The sequence below is a fragment of the Ursus maritimus genome, unplaced genomic scaffold, assembly GCF_017311325.1.
Source record: "Ursus maritimus isolate PB19 unplaced genomic scaffold, ASM1731132v1 scaffold_11, whole genome shotgun sequence".
NCBI lineage: Eukaryota > Metazoa > Chordata > Mammalia > Carnivora > Ursidae > Ursus > Ursus maritimus.
The window spans coordinates 55,855,280-55,882,223 of record NW_024423453.1 but is presented as its reverse complement, the minus strand read 5'-3'; the positions used below and the strand labels follow the sequence as shown (position 1 = coordinate 55,882,223).

The window sequence follows — 26,944 nt, the reverse complement described above, 5'->3', positions numbered from 1 at the left end:
AATCAGAAAATACCTTGAGCCAAATACAAATGAAAACACAGTGCTCCAAAATCTATGAGACGCAGCAAAAGCAGTTATAAGAAGGAAGGTTGTAGCAATACATGCCCATTTCAAGAAACAAGAAAAAGCGTAAATAATCTAACCTTACATCTCAAGGAATTAGAAAAAGAAGAATAAGCCCAAAGTTAGTAGAGGAAAGAAATAATAAAGATCACAAAGGAAATAAAATAGAGACTAAACAAACAGTGGAAAAGATTAATGAAACTAAAAGTTGGCTATTTGAAAAGATAAAATTGATAAATCTTTAGCAAGACTCATCAAGAAAAAAGGAGAGAGGGCCCAAATAAAATCAGAAATGAAAGAGAAATTATAACCAATACCACAGAAATACAAAGGATCATAAAAGACTACTACAAATAGCTATACACCAATAAATAGAAAACCTAGAAGAAATGGATAGGTTCCTAGAACAAATAGTCTTCTAAAACTGAATTAGGAAGAGATAGAAAATTTGAACAGGCTGATTACAAGTAATGAAATTGAAGCAGTAAAAACACAAAAAAACAGAAACAAAAAACAAAAACCTCCCAACAAATAAAACTCCAGGACCAGACAGATTCACAGGTAATTCTACGAAACATTTTTTAAAAGTTAGTATCTATCATTCTTAAACTACCAGATTATTGAAGAGGAAAGAATGCTTCCAAGCTCTTTCTATGAGGCCAGCATTACCCTGAGACCTAAAATCAGAAAAAGACACTACAAAAAAAAAGAAAGTTATAGGCCAGTATCCCTGGTGAACATAGATGCAAATCCTCAACAAAATATTAGTAAATTAATTCAACAATACATTCAAAGGATCATACACCATGATCAAGTGGCATTTATTTTGGGGATGGAAGGATGGTACAGTATTCACAAATCAATGTGATACACCACATTAACAAAACACAGAATAAAAGGCATGATCATCTCAGTAGATGCAGTAAAAGCACTTGCTAAAATTCAGTATCCATTTATAATATAATATAATATAATATAATATAATATAATATAATATAATATAATATAATATAATATAATATAATATAATATAATATAATATAATATAATATAATATAATATAATATAATATAATATAATATAATATAATATAATATAATATAATATAATATAATATAATATAATATAATATAATATAATATAATATAATATAATATAATATAATATAATATAATATAATATAATATAATATAATATAATATAATATAATATAATATAATATAATATAATATAATATAATATAATATAATATAATATAATATAATATAATATAATATAATATAATATAATATAATATAATATAATATAATATAATATAATATAATATAATATAATATGTAATATAATATTATATAACTTAATATATGATAAACCCACAGTAAGCATCGTACTTAGTGGTGAAAAGTCAAAAGCTTTTCCTCTAAGATAAGGACAAAACAAGGATGCCCACTGTCAGCACTTTTATTCAATATAGTATTGGAAGTCCTAGCCACAGCAGTTGGACAAGAAAAGGAAATAAAAATCATCAAAATTGGAAAAAAAGAAGTAAAACGGTTACTTTTCCCAGATGAAAGGATACCGTATAGGGAGAACTTTAAAGCCTCCACACAAAAACTATTAGAAATAATAATTGAAGTCAGGAAAGTTGCACAATACAAAAGCAATATATAAAAATCTGTGTGTTTCTCTCTCTTTCTTTTACTTTCAAGTTTTTATTTAAATTCTAGTTAGATCATACAGTGTAATATTAGTTTCAAGAGTAGAATTTAGTGATTTATCACTTACATATAACACGGAATGCTTGTCACAAGTGCATTCCTTAATACTCATTACCCATTTAATCCATCCAGCTACCCACCTCCCATCCAACAACCCTCAGTTTGTTCTCTATAGTTAAGAGTCTGTTTTATGGTTTGCCTCTCTCTTTTTCTCCCCCAATGTTCATCTGTTTCATTTCTTAAATTCCTCAGATGAGTAGAATCATATGGTATTTGTCTTTCTCTGACTATTTCACTTAGCATAATACACTCTAGCTCCATCCACGTTGTTGCAAATGCCAAGATTTTTTTTTTAATGTCTGAGTAATATTACTGGAAGTCCTAGCCTCAGCAGTCAGACAACAAAAAGAAATAAAAGGCATCCAAACTGGCAAGGAAGTTAGACTTTCACTATTTGCAGATGACATGATACTCTGTAGAAAATCCGAAAGATTCCACCAAAATATTGCTAGAACTGATACACGAATTCAGTAAAATTGCAGGATACAAAATCAACATACAGAAATCTGTTGCATTTCTATACACCAATAATGAAGCAGCAGAAAGAGAAATCAAGGAATCAATCCCATTTATAATTGCACCAAAAAACATAAGATACCTAGGAATAAACCTAACCTAAGAGGTAAAAGATCTGTACTCTGAAAACTATAAAACTTATGAAAGAAATTGAAGATGTTGTGTTACTATGCGCTAATAACAAACTAGCAGAAAGAGAAATTAAGAAAACAATCCCATTTATAATTGCATCAACAAGAGTAAAATACCTAGGAATAAATTTATCCAAGTAGGTGAAAGACCTGTACTCTGAAAAAAATAAGACATTGATGAAAAAAAATTGAAGATGACACAAATAAATGGAAAGATACACTGTTCAAAATCATTTGGAAGAAATAATATGTTAAAATGTCCATATTACCCAAAGCAGTCTACAGATTCATTGCAATCCCTATCAAAATAATCCTAGAATTTATATGCAATCACAAAAGACCTTGAATAGCCAAAGCAATCTTGGGAAAGAAGAACGAAGAGGTATCACACTCCCTGATTTTAAACTATCCTACAGAGCTGTAGTAATCAAAACTAGCACAAAAACAGACACATATTATTAATGGAACAGAATAGAGAGCCCAGAAATAAACCCATGCTTACATGCTTATATGTTCAATTAACCTACAGCAAAGGAGGCAAGAAATTACAGGGAAAAGACAGTCTGTTCACTAAGTGATGTTGGGAAAACTGGAGCGCTACATGTAAAAGAATGAGACTGGACCACTTTCTTACACCACATATAAAAATATACTTAAAATGGATTAAAGACTTAAAATAATACCTGAAGCCATAAAACTCTGAGAATAAAACATAGGCCGTAAGCTCTTTGACATTGGTATTAGCAATACTTTTTTGGATCTGTCTCCTCTGGCAAGGACAACAAATGCAAAAATATACAAGGGGCACCACATCAAACTACAAAGCTTTTGCACAGCAAAGGAAACAATCAACAAAATGAAAAGGCAACCTTCTGAATGGGAGAAGATATTAAAAAAAGACATATTCAATAAGGGACTAACATTTGAAATATATAAAGAACTCATAAAACTCAATATCAAAAAAAAAACCAAACCGATTAAAAAAAGGCTGAGGACCTGAATAGCCACTTTTCCAAAGAAGACATAAAGATAGCCAACAAGCACATGTAAAGATGCTCCACATCACTCACCATCAGGGAAATTAAAGTCAAAACCACAAAGAGATACCACCTTAAGCCTGTCAGAATGGCTATTATAAAAAAAAGATAGGAAATAGTATTGACAAGGAGGTAGAAAAAAGGGAACTCTTGGTGGGATGTAAATTGGTGCAGCCATTGTGGAAAACAGTATGGAGGTTCCTCAAAATATTAATAATTGAACTACCATACAATCCAATTCCATTTCTAGGTATTTATCCAAAGAAATTAAAAATACTAAATCAGTGGGGCGCCTGGCTGGCTCAGTTGGTAGAGCATGCGACTCTTGAACTCTGGGTTATGGGTTCAAGCTCCATGTTGGGTGTAGAGATTACTTAAAAATTAAAAAAAGAAAATACTAATTCAAAAAGACATATGCATTCATGTTCATTGCAGTAATATTTACAGTAGCCAAAATATGGAAGCAACCTAAATGTCCATACATAGATAATGGATAAAGATGTGGCAAATATACACAATGGAATACTACTCAGCCAACAGAAAGAGTGAATTCTTGCCATTTGCAACAACATGGATAGACCTAGAGGGTATTATGCTATATGAAATAAATCAGAGAAAGACGAATGTCATATGACTTACATGTGGAACCAAAAAAAAAAAAAAAAAACAAAAGAAACAGAACAGTAACAGAAACAGAGTCATAGATATAGAGAACAAACTGGTAGTTGCCAGAGTGGAGGGAAGGTGGGAGGGATGATGGAATAAGTGAAGGGATTAAGAGGTACAGTCTTCAGTTATAAAAGAAGACAAGGGATATAATGTTCAGCATAGGGAATATACTTAATAACATTGTAACAGCTTTGTACAGTGACAGACTGTAACTAGACCTTGTGATCATTTTGTAGTGTATATAAATATCAAATCAATATGTTGTACACTTGATACTAATACAATATTGTGTGTCTGTTAGTCTTCAATCTAAAAAAAGAAAAAGAAGCAATATCAGAATTTCATACAAATTTCATATCACACAAATGAAAAGGGATGAGGACCCTGAAGTTCTGTATCATAAAGCCTATCAGTATATCCTTGAGCCTAGAAAAAGTATAAAGCAGTTAATCAAATACTTACCCTGGAAACCTTCTAAAAAATATCTTATTGAAGCCCCTAAAACATTGCAACTTACTAATATGTAAAAATTACATATACTAATATATAAACTCACTAAACTGGTTGTAAAATGTATATGGAACTATATAAATAAATTGCTGTTTTGTATTAATCCTAGAACAGTTCAATGTTAGACAGTGATTAGATTTAGAATAACCATTTCAAAGTCATTCTTATTGGAAATACTTAGACCCTAAATCTAGTTGTCTTATAGATTGTTCTTTAAAACCACATTAGGAGATAATAATTAAACCATGTCATCTGCATATGGTATTTACACACTTTGATTTTCTGTTTTAGGGGAGGGGGAGATTAATGAAGGGAGAGGATAAGTAAATTATATGTTGTTCACCCAAAAGTGGTATCAGTGTCATTAAAAAATAAGTTTAAAAGATCATCTAAAATACATTTCTGTTTTATTTTACTGAAAATGATCTGAGTCCTCAAAAGATGGCCTCCCCTCTTCGGCTGCCTGATCCTGTTAGAATATAGGTTTGGTAAGCATCTGCAACTGCAGCTATTAGTAAAATTAATGCCATTTAGTCCATAGCTAAGTACTATCCAGAGTCAGAAGTCAAATAGAACTAGTAAAATGTGTAAATTATTTTACATTATTCCTAAAAAGTTCCTCTACAAGGGAAGGGATTATAGCTGTGGCAATGGTAGAATGGCAAAGGCCACCAAGTCCTCATGTAGAGTATCAGTCTTGGCAGTCTGTGCCTGTAGACTTTCCTTCCACATTTATTTTAGATGGATATTGTGCTGTGCTTATGTAATGAAGTTCTCTATAGCAGTTAAAACAAATGAACTTAATTTTCACCTATCAGTATGGATAAGCCCCACAAATACGATGAATGGAATAAGTAGGACAGAGTACCATTTATGTAGTGTTTAAAAGCAATATTATTTAGGTGTGCATATATGCCATAAAAGTAAAAAACCATGAAAAGAAAAGATACACATCAGTTTAGGATGTTGATAATGCCCTTGGTCAAGAAGAAAGGACAATAAGATTGGAAAATGGTACTTTCTATCTGTAATGTGTTTTTCTTAATAAATAATCCAAATCAATATGACCCAAAATTAACTTTTATTAATTCTAGGTATTAGGTACAATGTGTGTTCATTAGTTTGCTCTCTGTACTTTTCTATTTGAAGCATTTCGAAATTGTAAAAAATAAGTAAATTATAGTACAGAGTATAACATTGGAAGCAATAAAATATGTGTTGCATAAAGTAATGATCCAGCAATATCGGGAGAAATAAAAGATGTCAGGGTAATTCTTCCTAGAGGAGAGGACGTCGGAGTTAGATTTTGAAAGATGAATGGGAGTTTATCCCAAAATCAGTATGTGTACTTAAACATAGAAGCATGCAAAATGTATTAGGGGAACTATAACCAAGTCAGTGTTACTAAAGCATATATTCTAGGGACGGTTGGAGAAGATGGGTAATTAAGTAGTTAAGACTGGACGTATTTAGAAGGTTATATCATGAAGGGTTTTGCAACCCACATAAGGAGCATAGGTTCTATTCTGAGGTAGCGGGGAGGTGTAGAAGAGGGTTTTAAGCAGTGCGGTGACTTGAATTGACACTTGGATTTTAATGAAAGATCACTTTTGCTAGAATGTGAAAGATAGTGATTGCTGTGTAGGATTAAACCAAGCAGTCTGTTTAATTCATTCAACAGTGTTTTTTTAGAATAAAGAAAAATTGGTAGCAACCAACATGTTTATAAGTAGAAATGGTTAATTTAATTATGCCTTATCTATAAAATAAAATACCACTGAAACTGACATAGAGTATATCAGTGATTCATTCTTTCTCAACATATTGTAAAATTTTCATCATATGTAAAAGTTGGAAGAACTTTTCATTTATCACCCATATACCCAGCACCTAGATTCTGCCACTAGCATTTTATAATTTTGCTTTATCACTTATCTGTTCTTCTATCCATTATGTGCTTTAAGGAGGAAATGCGCAATTTAAGAAAGATTTTGGAAAGTTTTTTCAAAATTTGTTATTTGCATAGAATTATTAACATTGGCTGCCTTTGGCTTATAGGTGATTTTTGTTTCCCACTTTATTCTTCATTGTACTGTTTGAATATTTTACACTGAGTATGTGATATTAAATAATATTAAGTGATATTAAATAAAAACTACACTTAAAACTGCATTAAAGCTCTTTCCTTTAGCATAAAAAAGAATCAGTTTTTGCTAAGTAGATATAGTTTGATTTGCATTGAAGTGAACTTTTTTTTCTTTTTCACAGATAATGATGAATAATCATCAGAACATTCTTTAATTCTCAACTGTATGAAAGCATTTTATTTGGCTCATCAGAAAAACAAGCTGCAGTGGGAAGTGTAACAATTTTCCACAAATATCAGATTTATGATGGGCATGCTGATTGCATGAAAAAGATGGAGAAACATGCCATTTTTCAATTAAGATTCTAGTATTTTATCTATTTTATTTTGTTCATTGAGTTCTATAATAAGCTCCTAGAGAATATATACTTTATTAACTTATCCAACCAAAGCATAAGAGACATTGATCCAGAACTGGACTTAATGGTTCTAAAAAAGATTTACCAATGCGGTAAGGTAACTTTTACTTTGAGCAAATGTCTTTAAGTTGAGAGAATTACTTACATTATGAAACACTTGCCTATGGTTTTTCATTTAAGTATTTAAGCATGACCTTTTTTTCTGTCTACATGTTTTTGTAGTCAGCAGTTTGGTATTAAATAACCTTGCCAAGGGCTCTATTTAAATCTTTACATTTTGAAGATGGAATTTTTAGCCTTAAAGTTTATATTCTCCGTCCTTTTTCAACCAGTGTGTCTCCTAAACTAGCTCAGTGGAACCGGCTGTAGAAGTCAGTCTTAGAAATCATTGAAAAATTTGATTGTGGAAAAATAGCAAAATTATATTTCCTGGTATTTAAAAAGTTTGTTAATTGTTTTTAAGGACCAAAATCAGGAATATTATATTGAAAAATTAGTTTATGAATTTTAACATTGACATAGCATATATCATAAAGTTGCCCTTTTTGTTTTTAACTTTCTCTCATGTATATGCTTCCAAGGCAATACAAAAATGGAATTGTTTTTATTTTGACACTGTGACAGTTTGGGTAACTAGCATTCCAAAGGGGGGAAATGTTTGCCTCTTTTATTTCCATTATGGTCATTAAAATGATGGTCACACAGCTTTAGTTGCAATATACCAGGTATTACATGGTTTCATTAGAGATACCTAAAGTCCAGATGCTTTTAGTAATAAAAGCATAATTTTTGAAACCCAGAGTACATAGCAGCCTGATTGGCATACTCTGTAATTTGAACAGTAAAATCTTATCTTGCAGCACTCTCAGTACCATGCTAAATTTATTATGTATATTATTTCTAACATCCAAAACAAAATACTTGATTTTTATATGTTTATTTTATGATATTACTATTAAATTTTTATTCTCTACCTGAAGTACACTATCAGTTGTCTTTTACTTATTTGCACTATTCTTAATATAGAATGCTTTTACAGTGAGCTGAGAATACTTTTGTTTGTTTTATCTGATGGTTTCCTTTTTTTTTTTTTTTTTCAAGGAAGAATTTGATTTCTGCACTTTAATTCTCTACAATCCTGAAAAATGAGAATGATCTTTTGGGGAGTTATTTTCTAATGCTAACCTATTACAACTATTAGAAAAGCAACTAAGGATATAACACAGTAGAAAAGTTGTTTAACCATATTTCAAAAGATGTCATTTATATATACAAGAATAGGGATGACAGATAGGATTTGTGCCATCTCCAGTCAATTGGTAATGAGTGGCTCTGGATTGTTATGGGAAGATTGTGTCATTGGAAAGAGAGCTATTGTTGTTTAATAAGGTCTATTAAAGGTGTTTGAAGTGAAGTGTGGAGGCATCTATAGATTGATAAATTAGAGCTAGAAAGGGCTATGAGGATGATTTAATATTACCTTCATTTAACAGGCAAAGACATTTGAATTGTAACATGAATGAAGTCGCTTGCATAAAAGGCCAGAGTCAGACTAATTCCAGGTCTAACATTGTGCTTTTAGCACACTGGTTTTTTAATTTATTTCACCTGGAGAGTGAAAAAGAATAAATTCAGTAGGAAAAAGTATACTTAGTATTAATACATTAAGAATTCGGCAGAGATTTCCTGTTCCTAGGAATAACACACTATTGTAATGAGCCTTCCTGTTGAAATAATTTTAATGCTAAATAAAGGGTTTTTTCCTCATAAATTAAAAAATACTCTACCTTTGATCACTTCATTGATGATAGATCTTTAAAGATCACGTGTGTGTGTGTGTATGTGTGTATCTTTAATATACATCTGAAAATACAGAAGGTGTCAGAAGATGAGTTGCAAGGCCAAAGCTTAGGAGAAAGTCTCAACCCAGGGGCTAGTGCATATTGGAGAGAAAAAGGTAGTTTTGACCTGAAAGTATCCAACACCTTTCACTTTGATATAGTGTCTCATGGAGCAAAGGAGATAAAAGATGAGGCCAAGTGCCCATCCAAGTTGGAGAATCCTGTAGGAAACCCTACATTAAGGTGGGACTCCAGAGTTTACATCTTCACAATAAGGGAGAACTAGAACTAAACCCAACCCCAAGTTCAGGGACTGTAGGAAAATGACCAAAAAATGTCTTAAGAAGTCATGACCACAAACCAGTCTTTAAGTGGTTTTGTACTGTATCTTGAGCACCAAAATCTGAGTGGGCCAGGTACCTTTACACTCAAACATAATTTGAAATGGTTCCCAACTGGTAGTGCCCCCATGAACCAGTCAGAAGCCATTCCAATGCCTCTCTGAAGGAAGACATTTATTTTATATCTTGAAAAGCACCAAAAGTAATTTTGAAGACAATGGTGGACACAGAGAAAAAAGTACACAATTGATCAATCAAGGCAATGCAAGTGGGAGATAGGGACAGGATCCGCACAGACTTTAGATTTGAAGTTATCAGAGATGTGTTTTAAAATAACTATATTTACTGGGTTTGAAAAACAATCAACAAACTTGAAAGTATCTGCAGGGAAAGAAAAACTAAAAAGTTTTATACAGATTTGAAGAATAACATAAGTTTTTAAAACTCAGTGGACATGTTTGGCAGTAAACCATGCATGGCAGAAAAGAGAAAGAAATGGAGGAAATTATCCATGATTCAGCACAGAGAGAAAAAAACGTGGAAAATACAGAAGATACGAGACCAATTCAGTAAGAATGTCTAGTATATATTTGATTGGAGTCCTAGAGAAAAAGGAAGAAGGGGATAAAGTTAATTGGAGAGAGAAAGGCTAAGAATTTGTCTGGAAGACACCAATCCACAGATTGAAGAAGCCCAGTGAATGTCAAGCAGGATGAAGTAAAAGAAATTCTTTCAGTGCTTCAGAGTGAAACTGGAAATCAAAGACAGAGAAAATCTTAAAAGAAGTTGAAGTTAAAAAGCATACTACTTTCAAAGGAATGTGGAAGACTTAAGTGGCTTTTCAACAGTAGTAATAGAACAGTGGGATGGTATCTTCAGTGGGACAAAGAAAATAATCATTTAGAATTATATATGTAGCAAAAATATGTTTCATGAATCAATAAAAATGAATTCTGACTCCCACAACTGGCCATGATGTAAAAGAGAGATTTCCAACTTTTAACAACTCAAGCACTGGACAAAATACATGAACAGTGCTTTTCAGAGAGTGGGCAACAGACAACAAAGGTCAGTGATCCAAGAAAGAAGGGAAACAAATGAGATAAGCCCTGTAATTGCCCAAATTTATTGTGTAGAAATAACATGGTAGCCAAGGAGCCCATAAAAAATCCAGGATTCTAAGTTGAGAAGATAGAAGAATTTAGAGAGGTGAAAGCAGAGGTAAAAATCTGAAGAGCCCTATATCAAATGATGAAATTTAATTTTAGTTTGAAATTTTCCCACAAAGCTTTGAGCTTAGGTGGCTTCACTGATGAATTCTATCTAACATTTCTGAAAGAAATAATACTAGTTCTACACAAGTTGTTCCAAAATATAGGAGAGGAGGGAACGGTTTCCTGCTTAGTCTAAGAGCAAAAACAAGGAAAGAGTTACAAGAAAACTACATACTCATAAACCTTGTGAACACTGATGAAAAAATTATTAAAATTTTCCCAAGTCAAACCAAACAATATCCAAAAAGGACAATGCATCATAACCAAATGGAGTATATGCCAGAAATGCTAATTTGGTTTAACATTTACAACTCAGTCAATGTTATTCATCTTATTTTCAGACTAGAGATCATTTTTTTGACATTTGAGAAAATTCAACATCCATTTCTCATAAAAGTTTTCAGCAAACTAGAAATAAAGGGACAGCCTCAGTCTGATAAAGGTCATCTTAAACAAACAAAACAGCTAACATACTTGTGAAAACAAAGTTTTCTCCCCAAGGGAAAAAGAGCAAGTATTTCTGCTCACATCACTTATATTCTATTTTGTGCTGGAGGTTCTAGCCATTGCAGTAATGCAGTAAAAACAAATGTCTACAGATTGAAAAGAAAGCAGTAAAAACTGCCTTTATTCACAAATGATGTGATTGTCTCTAAAATCTTAAGAAAGCTACACAAATGCTACAAGAACTAAAATTTAAGCAAGATTGCAAGATACAAAGGTCAATATTAAAAATCAATTCTATATACTAACAAGGAACAATGAGAAATGGAAAAATTTAAGATACCATTTATAGTAGCATTAAAATTATGAAATACTTAGGGATAATTTTAACTAAAAAGATATGCAGGGACGCCTGGGTGGCTCAGTTGGTTAAGTGTCTGCCTTCAGCTCAGGTCATGATCCCAGAATCCTGGGATCAAGTCCTATGTTGGGCTCTCTGCTCAGTGGAGAGACTGCTTCTCCCTCTCCCTTTGCCTGCTGCTCCCCCTGCTTGTGCTTTCTTTCTTCCAAATAAATAAATAAAATCTTAAAACACACACACACACACACACACACACACAAATGTGCAAGATCTGTGCACTTAAACTACAAAACATTGCTGAGAAAAAAGACCTAAGTGGGCAAATATATCATGTTCATGGATCAAAAATGCAATATTGTTAAGTAGAGGAAAACATAGGAGAAACCTTAGTTACCTTGGGTTTGGCAAAAGTTCCTTAAATAGAGTTAAAATATTAACTGTAAAAGAAAAAATAAATTTGATTTCATTAAAATTATAAAATTTACTTTCAAAGGATGTTGTTAAGAAAACGAAAAGGCTAGCCATAAACTGAGAGATGTTTGCCAAACATATCTGTTGAAAATATGTTATCTATAATATATAAACCCATATAACTCAACAATAAGACAGTCTGGTTTAACAGTGGGCAAAATGTTTACACACACAAGATAAATAGACGACAAGCTCATGAAGAGAGGTTTCCATTATTCATTAGGGAAGTACAAATGAAAACCACAATGAGATACCACTGTACACTCTAAAATGACTAAAGAATGTTGAGAATGTAGTGCAGCAATATATAAAATATCACTTTGGAAAAACCAAAACCAATGTGAATGCTCATACCAAATGTATTCATAATAGCCAATAACTTAAAAAAAAGCTAGGTATCAATCAACAACAGATAAATGGATAAACTGACATATCTACAAAATGGAATACTACTGAGCATAAATATGAGCTATGAACACAACATTTTTGAGTCACAACAATAGGCTGTTGAAAGAATAAAAACACATACTGTATGATTCCACTCACTTGAAACTAGAAAAGACTTATCTAAGGAAAGCAGACCAATGGTTGCCGATGACTAAATAGGGGATGGAATAACTGAGGAGGGACAAAATAGAACTTTTTTGGGTAGTGGGTGTGTTCTATATTTTTGTGAATTTGGTTACACAAATGTTTACATTTGTCAAAATTTATTATACACTTAGATGAGTTCATTCCCTTACATATAAATAAACCTCAATCAAGTTGATTTTCAAAAATATATATCAGGCATGCTAAGAAACTTTAAAATGCAACTTATGCTTAAAAGGCTATATGAGGTAAATAACCCCGAGTTTTTAAAATTATACAATTAGGAAACAAGGACTCTAAAGCAGTTATTATAAGTATGGAAGTTATTATAAGTGATGGAAGGAAAATACGACTGGGATTAATAAATAGACATAGAATTTTTGCAGATGAAAGTTTCCAACTTATTTTATGACTCTATATTACCCTGACACCAAAATCAGACAAACAGTGGCATAAGAAAGAGAAGTGGGAAGGAAAGGAAAGGAAGAGAGAGAAAAAGACTGAAAGGAAGAGTGAGAGGGAGAAAGGAAAAGAAAACAAAACTATAGACCAATGTCCCTCATGAACTTAGATGCAAAAATCCTTAACAAAATTTTAGCAAATCAAATCCAACCATGTGTAAAAAGTTATACACCATGACCAAGTGGGATTTATTCCAGGTATGCAAAGCCAGTTCAACAACTCAAAAATCAAACAATATAATCTATGTCAATAGGCTAAGAAAACTACCAATTCATGATAAAACCTCTTAGCATGGTAGAAAGGAACTGCCTCATCTTGATAAACAGCATCTACAAAAATCCTACAACTAAATCATGCTTAATGGTGAGCCTTTACAGGTTCTATTTTAAGATCAGGAATGAGGTTCTCACTAATCTTATTTAACATAGTACTGAAAGTTCGAGCCACTAGAATAAGACGATAAAAAAGAAATAAAAGGCATGTATACTGGAAAGGAAGAAATGCAGAAACAAAACTCCCGTAACTAATAAGTGAGTTCAGCAAATGTGCAGTATACAAGATCAAAACCTAAAAGTTAATCTCATCTTTACATATTAATGAATATGCAGAAACTGAAGGTAAAAACAATGCCATTTAAAATCATTTCAAAGTGAATACTTCCCAAACCATATACAGAATTGTCATCCCTGAAAATATAATGAAAATTATAAAATGTATATGATAGAAATAAAAGAAAACTTGAATAAATGGAGAATCATACTGAGTTTGTGAATTTAAAGATATAACAGTAATTATGTCAATTTTCCTTGAATTGATCTATATAGATTTAATGAGTTTTTTTGTCAAAATCTCCCTAAGGATTTTTGGAGACAGATGAGCTTATTATAAAGTTTATATGGAAAGGCACACTCCTAGAATAGCTAATATAGTCTTGACAAAGAATAAAGTGGGAGGACTAACCCTACCCAAGTTAAGGTTTACTATGTATCTACAGTAATTAAGGCAATGTAGTACTGGTGGAGAGACAGAAATAGACACACATGTAAATATCCAACTGATTTTTGACAAAGATGCAACAGCAGGAGCACCTGGGTGGCTCAGTTGATTAAACATCTGACTCTTGATTTCAGGTGCAGGTCATGATCTCAGGGTTGTGAGATCCTGAGCCTGGATCTCAGGCTCCACCCTGAGCCTGAAGTCTGCTTGGGATTCCCTCTCTCTCCCTCCTCCTCTGCCTCTCCCCCTGCACTTGCTCTCTCTCTCTCTCTCTCAAAGCATTTAAAAAGAAAAAAGATGCAACAGCAATTCAATAGGGGAAAGATAGCCCTTCAACAAATGCTGGAGAAAACGGAAACCTATAGGGGAAAAAATGAAACTTAACCTAAACAATTTATTAAAAAATTTACTCAAAATGGACCATGGACTTAAATGTAAAACACGAAACTATAGAATGCTTAGAACAAAACAGAAAATCTTCAGAATTTAAGTGTAAGCAAATAGTTCTTCAACTTGACTCCAAAAGAATGACCCATAAAAGAAAATTTTAATTACTTGAAACTGATCTTGCTCTGCAAATATCATCTGAAATGAATGAAAAGACACAGACTGGGGAAAATATTTACAAACCATATATCCAACAAAGGTTTAATATCTATACTATATGGAGAACTCTAAAAACTCAAGTCGATCTAATTAGAAATAGGAACAGATACTTCACCAGACAGAATGTACAGATAGCACATATGCACATGAAAAGATATTTAAAATTTTTAGCCATCAAGGAAATGCAAATTAAAAACATAATGAGATATCACCATACCTAACAAAATAGTTAAAATTTAAAAAATAGAACAACAAATACTAATAAGGCTGCAGAGAAACTTAATTGCTTATAAACTGTTGATGAGAATGTAGAATGTACAGGCACTTTGGAAAACATTTTGACAGTTTCTTATAAAACTAAACATGCAACTACCATATGACCCAAATTTCTCAGGTATTTATCAAGGAAGCCTTAAAAGGCTTAAACTTAAAATTTTATAAAAACCTGTACAGAAATGTTCATAACAGTTTTATTTGTAATAGCCAAAAACTATAAACAGCCTAAATGTTCTTCAGCAGATGAGTGGTTAAACAAATATGCTTTATCTGTACCATGAAATACTACTCAGTAATAAAAAAGGATCACTGTTACAAGCAACATATGAATCTCTAGAGAATTATAATAAGTTATTTAAAAAGCCCATCCCAAAAGGTTGTTATGACTCCATTTACATAATATTTCAAAAACAAAATTTTTAGAATGAGAGAACAGATCATCAATGGTTGCCAGGGGTTAGGGAGGGGCTAAGAGGGGAGAATGAGCATGTGAGAGATCTTTATGGTGATGGAACTAATTCTCTAGACTCTGGTGATGGATACACAAACTTTCATGAAATAAAATTTATAGAACAAAATACACATGTGATGAAATTGGATAGAACTAAATGCACATACAAATGAGTACAAGCAAAACTGGGGAAATCTGAATAAGATTGGATTGGATTGGATTGTATCAATGCCAATATCCTGGTTGTGATATTGTACCATAGTTTTGCAAAATGTTAACATTTGCTGAAACTGGTTAAAGTGTACATAGGATCTGTACTATTTCTTTCAAGCGCATGTGAATCTATAGTTATCTCAATATTTCAATTAGAAAATAGCTATTGTAACTATATTATACATATTTAAAAAGATAAGTATAGACATGGAAGAAATAATAAAAGACCCGATGAAACTTACAGAAATGAAACCCACAATATGTGAGATGAAAAATACACTGAATAGGACTAATGGCAGATTAGACATTACAAAAAAAAAAAAAAGGGATTACTGAACTGAAAGCATAACAATAGAAACTGTTTTTAGTAGTATAAAAGAAAAAAAATAATAGACTAATAGAACAGAGCATCAGTAAGGTTTGGAACAAATTCACATGGCCTAATATATGTCTAATTGGAATCTCTGAAGAAGAAGAAGAAGAAGAAGAAGAAGAAGAAGAAGAAGAAGAAGAAGAAGAGCAAGAAGAAGAAGAAGAACAGAAAAGGAAGAGACAAAAAAGTATTTTAAAAAATAATGGCTGAAAGTTTCCAAATTTGATAAAAATTGTAAATACAAAGATTGAAGAAATTCAATAAAACTCATGCACAAGAAACATGAAGAATCCTACACCAAGGAATAACCCAATCAAATTTCTCAAATCTGGTGACAAAGAGAAAATCTTAAAAGCAGAGAAAAAAAAAGACATGTTTACATAAAAAGAAACAAAGATAAGGGTAACTGAGGAGTTCTTGTTGGAAATAATTTAGCGAGAAGATAGTAATATTTTTGAAGTACTGAAAGAAAAAACTCAACCAAAATTCTCTGCCTAATTTCAAAACAAAAATAAAATGAAAACATTTGAGATACACAAAAGCTAAAAGAATTCATCACCAGAAGACCCATATTACAAGAAAATTAAAGGAATTCCATTAGGAAAAAGGAAAATGATACTAGATTGAAATATTGTTCTGCACAAAATAATAAGTACCATATATGGTAAATATATGAACAGACATATATGGCACATATATATGATTTTTTCTTATTTAAATCTCTTTAAAATACACATTATTTTCCCAAAAATAATAGCAGTGTACTGTTGTGTTTGTAACACATGTAAAAGGAAAATGCATTAAAATAATAACGGGGGAGGAGCAAAGATGATAGAGTAGTTGGAGGACGCTAGGCTTGCCTCTCCCTCAAACACAGCTAGATAAATATCAAATCATTCTGAATACCCAAGAAATCAATCTGAAGACTGACAAAACAAATTGCACCACTAGATCTAGGGAGAGAAGAGGCCACACCACGGAAGGCAGGAGCTGCAGAGAGGTGGTTTGGGAAAGAAATGGATCATGAGTGCTGTGGAGAGGAGGGAGCCTTGGTCACAGAGAGAGGTGAGAGAGAGGAACACACAGGGGATCACACAAGGAAAACACTTACCCAAAGCCATTGACTGAGAAAACAAGAAGAGCTGATTTTCATGAGTTTTTGCAACCTGTGGGCCTCGAAGGCTGGAGTTTTAGAGGTCTCCGGCATAGCTGATGTGGAGCCCTGAGGGCACTGCAGTGCTCCTGTAGAGAAGGCAGGCAAGTAACCCGGGGGCAGATGGTGTGATTTGTGGATTGTCTGAGACACTTGGAGAGACTGTTCCCCCTTCTTGGAGCACATCTGAGAGAGGTGGCATTGCCTCTCTGGGACAAAGGAGCCAGTGGGTGCCATTTCCCTACCTTGCCTCCCAGCACGGGCACAGAGACATCTGCTGAGGGTGGCTAACCTGGACACTGGCTGTTTCGTGTTTTTCTCCAAATCCCACACTCCTGCATTCTGGCACAACTGCCCTTCTGGGTCAAACCTGCATCAATACCAGCACAGTAAGACCCTCCCCCAGAAGACCAGCACAGGTCCTGGCCACACCAGGTCCCTGAAGTTTGAACTTTAAAAACCCAGCTGGCCTGGCTAGGATAGAGCTTAATGTGCACTGTGCAGTTCCAGGCAAACAAGCAACCTAGACACAGACAGTGTGAAATAGCAATCTGAAAAACCGCTAGGACACACAAGGGGAAATTATTCCTTTTTCTGGAGGGCCTCCCTGACAGCAGCAAATACAAACTCCCCTCTCCAGGGACAAAGGATCTGGTTAATGTGGTTTCCCTCCCCCCACCCCTCAGCATAATCTAACTTCAGTAAACAGTACTGCACCAACACCGGCTGCCTAAGCTGCTTACACCAAGCCCTGACTCCCTGTGCTCTGCTGGTACTGCTTTTCTCCAGCAAGTGTGCCTGAGAACCAGTGCAACCGGCCCCTCCCCCAGAAGACCAGCACAAACCCCCGCACACACCACATCTACTGACCATAGACTTCTGCAAATCTTCAGCTCTAGTGGAAATAGCATCGGGTCTCTTTTAACAAGCAGACCAGAGCACACCTAGTTAAGACTCACCACACTCTGGCCAAAGTCCAAACACCCCCCACTGCAGGCAAGGAGAAACTGTAGAGGGCTGACCTGAGGGATACAGCAGCCATAACACCACAGCAGAGTGCACGCAGCATACACCAGAGACACTTTCTGAAGCACCAGGCTTTGGACAGTGTATGACCTCTTCATAAAGCCATTGCTCTCAGGAGTAGAAAATGTAACAGGCTTTCTAAACACAGAAGAAAACAGAGACCTAGACAAAATGCCAAGACAGAGGAATTAATCCCAAAAGAAAGAACAAGAAAAGGTCATGGCTAGGATCTAATCATAACAGGTATAAGTAATATGGCTGATCCAGAATTTAAAGCAACAATATAAGAATACTAGACAAGCTTGAAAAAACCATAGAAAACATGAGGGAGTTCCTTACCACAGAGATAAAAGAGCTAAAAAACTAATCAGGCCTAAATGAAAAACACAATAATGGAGATTTGGAACCAACTGCATGTAATGACCATAAGGTGGAAGAAGCAGAGGAATGAATAAGTGATATAGAAGATAAAGTTATGGAAAATAATGAAGCTGGACAAAAAAAGGAAAGAAAAAACTTATTACAAAAGTAGACTTGGGAACTCAATGATTCCATAAAGCATAATAATATTAGTATCATAGGAGACCCAGAAGAAGAAGAGGGGAAAGGGGGCAGAGGGTTCACTCGAGGGTATTAAAGCTGAAAACGTCCCTAATCTGGGGAAGGAAACAGACATCTAAATCCAGGAGGCACAGAGAAATCCCATCAAAACCAACAAAAGCAGGCCAACACCAAGAGATACTGTAGTTAAATTTGTAAAATATGAAGATAAAGAAAAAATCTTAAAAGCAGCAAGACAAAAGGAAGTCCATAACTTACTAGGGAAGATAAGTAAGATCAGCAGCAGATCTCTCCACAGAAAGTGGGCAGGCCAGAAGAGAGTAGTGTGATATAGTTAACGTGCCGAATGGGAAAAATCTTCAGCCAAGAATACTCTATCCAGCAAGGCTATCATTCAGAATCAAGGACAGATAAAGAGTATCCCAGACAAACAAAAACTGAAGGAGTTCATGACCACTAAACCAGTTCTGCAAGAAATATTAAAGGGGACTGTGTGAGTGGAAAAGAAAGACCAAAAGTGACAAAGACTAGAAAGGAACAGAGAAAATCTTCAGAAATGATAAAAGTAAGTAATACAATTGCACTAAATTCATACCTATCAATAATTACTTTGAATGTAAATGGACTAAACGCTCTGATCAAAAGACATTGACTGATTGCAGCATTTAGTCCAATCAAAAGACATAGGGTGTCAAAATGGATTTAAAAAAAACAAGACCCATCTATATGCTATCCGCAAGAGACTCATTTTAGACCTATAGACATCTGCAGATTAAAAGTGAGGGGATGGAAAAACATGTATCATGCAAATGGATGTCAAAAGAAAGCTGTAGTCTTTAAACCAAAGACTGTAACAAGAGATGAAGAAGGGCACTATATCATAAAGGAGTCTATCCAACAAGAAGAACTAAAATTGCAAATATGCCCCCAACTTGGAAGCACCCAAATATATAAATAATTAATAACGATCATAAAGGAACTCAATGATAATAACACAATAATAGTAGGGGGTTTTAACACCCCATTTACATCAATGGACAGATCATCTAAGCAGAAAATCAACAAGGAAACTGGCTTTGAATGACTGTACCAGGTGGATTTATCAGATACATTCAGAGCTTTTATCCTAAAGCTGCAGAATACACATTATTTTCGAATACACATGGGACATTCTCCAGGCTAGATGACACACGAGGTCACAAATCAGGCCTCAACAAATACAAAAAGATTGAGATCATACCATGCATATTTTCACCCATAACACTATGAAACTTGAAGTCAACCACAAGAAAAAAATTGGAAGGACCACAAATACATGGAAGTTAAAGAATATCCTACCAAAGAATGAACAGGTCAACCAGGAAATTAAAGAAGAAATAAAAAATACATGGAAACAAATGATACTGAAAACATGATGGTCCAAAACCTTTGGCATGCAGCAAAAGTGATCATGAGAGGGAAGTATATAGCAATACAGGCCTACCTCAAAAAAACAAGAAAAATCTCAAATACTCGACCTAATCTTACATCTAAAGGAGCCAGAAAAAGAACAAGTGAAACCTAAAGCCAGCTGAAAAAGGGAAATGATACAGATTAGAGCAGAAACAAATAACAGAAAAAAAACACACAAACAAAAAGAACAGAACAGATCAATGAAACCAAGAGCTGGTTCTTTGAAAAAAATTAATAAAATTGATAAACCCTAAGCCAGACATATCAAAAAGAAAAGAGAAAGGACCCAAATAAAATCATGAGTGACAAAGCAGAAATTACAACCAACACCATAGAAATACAAACAATTGTAAGAGAATATTATGAAAAACTATATGCCAAGAAATTGGGCAATCTAGAAGGAATGGATAAATTCCTAGAAACATATAAACTATCAAAAGTGAAACAGGAAGAAATAGAAAACTTGAACAGACTGATAACCAGCAAGGAAATCTCCAAACAAACAAGTTCTGGGCCAGATGGCTTCACAGGGAAATTCTACCAAACATGTAAAGAAGAATTAATGCCTATTTCTGAAGCTGTTACAAAGAAATAGAAATGGAAGGAAAGCTTCCAACCTCATTCTACAAGGCTAGCATTACCCTGATTCCAAAACTAGACAAAGACTCCACTGAAAAAGAGAACTACAGGACATCCTGATGAACATGGATACAAAAATTCTCAATGAAATATTAACAAATTGAACCTAACGGTACCTTAAAAGAATCACTCATCACGATCAAGTGGGATTTATTCCTGGTTTGCAAGGGTGGTTTAATGTTTGCAAATCAATCAATGTGATACACCACATTAATAAAAGAAAGGATAAGAACCATATGATGTTCTCAATAAATGCAGAAAAAGCATTTGATAATGTACAGCATCCATTCTTGATAAAAACCCTCAATAAATTGGGGATACAGGGAACATACCTCAACATCATGAAGGCTACTTTTGAAAAATCCACAGCTAATATCATCTTCAACGGGGAAAAACTGAAAGGTTTCCCTTTATAGTCAGGACAAGACTGAGATGTCCACTTTCACCAGTGTTACATAACATAGTTCTGGAAATCCTAGCTTCAGCAGAAAACAAAAAGAAATAAAAGGCATCTACGTCAGCAAGAAAGAAGTCAAATTTTCATTATTTGCAGATGACATGATACTCTATGCAGAAAACCTGAAAGACTCCACCAAAAAATTGCTAGAACTGATACACAAAGTCAGTAAAGTCACAGGATACAAAATCAATGTACAGAAATCTCTTGCATTTCTATATGCCAATAATGAAGCAGCAGAAAGAGAAATAAAAAAAATCAATCCCATTTACAATTGCACCAAAAAACATAAAATACCTAGGAATAAACCTAACAAAAGAGGTAAAGGATCTGTATTCTGAAAACTATAGAACACTCATGAAAAAAATTGAGAAAGACACAAAGAAATGGAAAAACATTCCATGCTCATAGATTGGAAGAACAAATACTGTTAAAATAGCTATGCTACCCAAAGCTATCTACACATTCAATGCAATCTCTATCAAAATACCATCAACTTTTTTCACAGAGCTGGAACAAACAATCCTAAAATTTGCATGGAACCAAAAAAGACCTCGAATAGCCAAAGCAATCTTGAAAAAGAAACCAAAAGCTGGAGGCATCACAATTCCAGACTTCAAGCTGTATTACAAAGCTGTAATCCTTAAGACAGTATGGTACTGGCACAAAACAGACACATAGATCAATGGAACCGAATAGAGAACCCAGAAATTGACCCACAACTCTATGGTCAACTAATCTTTGACAAAGCAGAAAAGAATATCCAGTGGAAAAAAGACAGTCTCTTCAACAAATGGTGTTGGGGAAACTGGACAGCCACATGCGGAAGAATGAAACCGGACCACTTTCTTACACCATACACAAAAATAGATTCAAAATGGATGAAAGACCTAAATGTGAGACAGGAAACCATCAAAATCCTAGAGAAGAACACAGGCAGCAACCTCTTTGTCGTCAGCCAGAGCAACTTCTTACTAGACATGTCACAGGAGGAAAGGGAAACAAAAGCAAAAATGAACTATTGGGGCTTCATCAAGATAAAAAGCTTCTGCACAGTGAAGGAAACAATCAACAAAACTAAAAGACAGCGTACGGAATGGGAGAAAACATTTGCAAATGACATATCTGATAAAGAGTTAGTATCCAAAATCTGGAAAAAACTTATACAACTCAACACCCCAAAGACAACAATCCAGTTAAAAAATGGGTAGAAAACATAAATAGACACTTTTCCAAAGAAGACATACAGATGGCTAACAGACTCATGAAAAGTTGTTCAACATCACTCATCATCAGGGAAATACAAATCAAAACCACAATGAGATATCACCTTACATGGGTCAGAATGGCTAAAATTGACAAGTCAGGAAACAACAGATGTTAGCCAGGATGCAGAGAAAGAGGAACCCTCATACACTATTGGTGGGAATGCAAACTGGTGCGGCCACTCTGGAAAGTTGTATGGAGTTTCCTCAGAAAGGTAAAAACAGAACTAGCTTATGATCTGCTGAGCAATTGCACTACTGGGTATTTACCAGGATAAAAAAAATACTGATTCGAAGGCACACATGCACCCCAATGTTTATAGCCCCATTATCAACAAAAACCAAATTATGGAAACAGCCCAAGTGTCTACTGACAGATGAATGGATAAAGAAGAAGTGGTATATATACACAATGTAATATTATTCAGCCATCAGAAAGAATGAAATCCTGCCATTTGCAACTACGTGGTTGGAGCTAGAGAATATTGTGCTAAATGAAGTAAGTCGGTCAGAGAAAGACAAATACTAAATGATTTCACTAGATGATTTTAAAAATGTAACAGATGAATATAGGGAGAAAAAAATACCATAAACAAACCATAAACAGATTCTTAACTTTAGAGGACAAACTGAGGGTGGCTGGAAGGTATTATTAATTAAATCAAGTAATTTAATTAGGTGGGGGGGATGGGTTAAATGTGTGATGAGCACTAAAGAGGGCAGTTGTGATGAGTACTGGGTGTTGTATGTAAGTGGTGAATCACTCAATTCTACACCCGAAACTAATACTACACTGTATGTTAACTAACTGGAATTTAAATAAAAACTTGAAACAAACAACAACAAATTACAACACAAAGTTTTGGAAGGGAGAAATAAAAGTAAACTATTATAAGAGTCTTATATGTGAAGTGGGAGAATATCACTTGAAGTAAACCATGATAAAGTAAAGGTGTACAAGATAAATTCTAAAGAAACCACTAAAATAGCAAAAGTAATTTCTAGCTGATCAGCCACCAAATGGAATTGCAAAATCACTTAATCTACAAGAAGCTAAAAAAATTTTTTAAAAAGGAATAAAGAGACCAAAGAACACATAGAACAGATAGAAATCAATAAAAAAGATGCTATATATTTTTAACATTTATTTATTTATTTTAGAGAGGGGTAGGGGAGGGGCAGAGAGTAAGAGAAAGAGAGAATCTGAAGCAGACTCTGTGCTGAGTTCAGAGCCTAATGCAGGGCTCGATCCCAGGACCCTGAGATCATGACCCAAGCTCAAACCAAGAGTTGGCCACTTAACTGACTGAGCCACCCAGGCACCCCACAAGATGACATTTTTAAATCTAACCACAGTAATAATAAACTAAATGTAAATTACCTAAATATCCCATTTAGAAGCAGAGATTGCCATATTGGGTAAAAAGGTAATAACTATATGCTGCTTATAAGAAATCTCTTCGTATGTAAAGACACAAAACTAAAAAGAAATATCAAATGATTGAATAATCACAGAAAAAAAAGCATTTGAGAAAATATATCACCAACTCCTAATAAAAACTAAGCAACTAGAAATACAAGGGAATTTTCTCAACTTGATAAAGGACATCTGTGAAAAGCCCTACAGCTAATATCATACTTGATAAAAATTTTCATGTTTCTTCCCATTTCACATTGTACTGGAGGTTCTACTTAGTACAATTAGGCAAGGAAAGAAAGGAGAAGTCATCCCAATTGGAAGGAAGAAGTAAAACTGTCTTTATTTCAGACAACGTGATTATATATGTAAAAACATGATAGAATCTACATGATAGTTCCTAGATTTAAAAAATGAATTTAGAAAGTTTGCAGGATCAAAGGTAATATACAAAAATCAACTCTATTCCTATATTATAGGAACAATCAGAAATTAAATTTTTTAAACTTCCATTTAAATTGTATACATTATTTGAAATAGGGATACACCTGACAAAATATGTGAAACAACTATATACACTGAAAAGTACAAAATGTTGCAGAGAGAAATTTTAAAAGACCTATATAACTAGATAAACTGTGAATGCAGACTATTCTCATTCCTACTCAACACTGTACTGGGGGTCTTAGTGCATGCAGTAATGTAGGAAATTATAAGTTTTGAAAAGAAATAAAGTCAATATTATTCACATATAAAACCATTATATGCACAGAAAACCCAAAACATCTCAAATATGTTTTTAGAATTAATAAATTATATATATATTTTAAAGTTTTCATTCAAATTACAGTTATTTAACATACAGTGTAATATCAGTTTCAGGTATACAATATAGTGATTCAACACTTCTATACAACACCTGAGGCTCATCACAAGTGCATAAATTATATTTTTCTAAATAGGCAAGAAACATTTAGAAAATGAATGGCCCCATTTATAATAGCATCAAAAATATCAAGCAACAAAATACACTCAAATCTCCAAAGGGAAAATTGTAAAACATTATTGAGTCATTAAAGAAAGCATAAATTAATAGATACCATATTCATGAATTAGAAGGTTCAACATTATAAAAATGTCAGTTCCTACCAAGTGGGAACAATCACAATCTAAAGCTTAAGTTCATTCTTAAATTCATATGAAAATAGGAAAGTCCAGATATAGCAAAGACACTTTTGGAAATAAAAGGGTAGATGGGCTTGCTGTATCATATATCAAGAATTATTATAGAACTATAGTGATAAAGATATGAGGTAATAGTGCAGAGGAAAATGAGTAGACCAATGGAACAGAGCAGAGAGCCCAGACACAGATTCATCCATAGATGGATACTTGATATGTCTAAGAAGTAGCACTTCTGGACTGTGTAAAAGTACAGTCTCTTAAATGGTGCTGGAACAATGGAGTACCTATAAAGACAAAAGAAAGAAAAGAAAGAGCAAAAGTGAGAGGGAAGGAAGGAAACACACTAGACTCTCACTCCATGCAAAGATCGATTCCAGGAAAATATTAATATGAAAAGTAAAACTAAAGCTTTTCTTTTTAATTTTTTAAATTAAAAAAAAGTCTTTCTGTTTCAGGTGTAAAATTTAGTGATTAAAACTAAAGCTTTTAGAAGTGACTATCTTCTGGACCTCAGGGTGTGGAAGAATTTCTTAAGTCCAAAACCATTAACCATAAAGAAAATATTGATATATTCAAGTACATCAAAGTTAAGAGTTCATTTTCAGAAGATACCATAATGGAAATGAAAAGATAAGCCATAAAGATTTTTGACTAGTATTTAAATACATAAAGAGCTCCTTTATGGCCAATAAAGATATGAAAAGATGATCAATCTCATTGGTAAACAAGGCAATGCAAATTAACCACAATGCAAAGCCATTATCCATAAGATTGGCAAAAATTAGATAAATCCAATTCTTGGGAATTTTGTGGGGAAAAATCAATTCTCATATGTTGTGATAGGAGTATAAGCTGGTACAATGATTTTGGAAAATAATCTGACATTACCTTGTAGAATGTTGAAGATATGCATCTCTTTTGACCATTATTCCAGTCCTAGATATATAACCACAGAAATGTGTGCATGTGTTCACTAGGATTCATGCCCAAGAATGTTCATTGCAGCGTTGTTCTTAGGAGCCCCAAATTGGAAACACCCCAAATATCCATCAACATTAAAATGGCTCAATTGTACTGTGTTCATATGAAGCAATATTATACAACATCTACAAAGGTGAATGAATCTTATGTCAGGGGTTTTGAATGAATTAGGTAAGGTAACAAAGAATGTACCCAATAGGATTCCATTTATTCAAAGTTTTAAACAGGCTTAGGGATGCGATCATAAAGGGTAAAATCATAGAGAAAAACAAGGAAATAAATAATTATAAAAGGGAGGAAGTGGTGTAATTAGAAGACAGAGGGCCAATGGTGGAGTGGTAGTTCCTGCTTGCCTCAAATGTTCTAGGCAAGGGGTTCTAGGCAAGTGGACTAGGAGGTGATGACATGTATTTCCTTTGCAACCATTAGATAAACTTTACAGATAACTTTCATGCACTTTTTGCAAGAAATGCTTTTATAAAGAGAATTCTACTCAATTGTATATTACAGTATTACTAATTCACAGTAGGAGAGTCATAATAAGAACTTCGGAAAATGTTTTGCACTCAACAATATACCGTAAAACAAACAAGGTAAACCTGTAAAGATTGTGAGGTGATCCTCCTAGATCATTAGTATACACAAATACATAGATTTCTAAAGAATTCAAGAGTATTTGAAATAAATATTCTAATGTTTAAATTAGTATTAACAAAAGCCAGTACCTACCCACATTAGTGCAGTTTTGTACACTTAAATGCTTCTTATCCCTTCCAGGACTATATTCCCTGACAGATATATTCTCCTTGGGGCTTCCAGAGTTCTGTAGAGAAGTTTGGTTTGCAGAATGGTAAGGAAACTTGATTGGCTTCCTGCAAGCAACACAGTGTCCTAAACCC

The 26,944-nt window shown here is 33.7% G+C and overlaps 1 protein-coding gene across 7 annotated transcripts in view; it reads left to right on the top strand.

Annotated features, from left to right (window-relative positions):
* The window catches only part of NEK1 (NIMA related kinase 1), a 230,907-nt gene extending 221,917 nt beyond the window's left edge, over positions 1–8,990 (top strand). For 4 of the 7 annotated variants that reach the window (XM_040626431.1, XM_040626432.1, XM_008685629.2 and 1 more), the window contains one exon: positions 6,973–8,990. In XM_040626431.1, coding sequence (XP_040482365.1) covers positions 6,973–6,986 — 14 coding nt within the window. In that variant the 3' untranslated portion in view covers positions 6,987–8,990. The remainder of the gene's footprint in view (positions 1–6,972) is intronic. The other 3 variants (XR_005833918.1, XR_005833919.1, XM_040626430.1) reach the window with 3 other exon arrangements.
* The last annotated feature ends 17,954 nt before the right edge of the window (positions 8,991–26,944 follow it).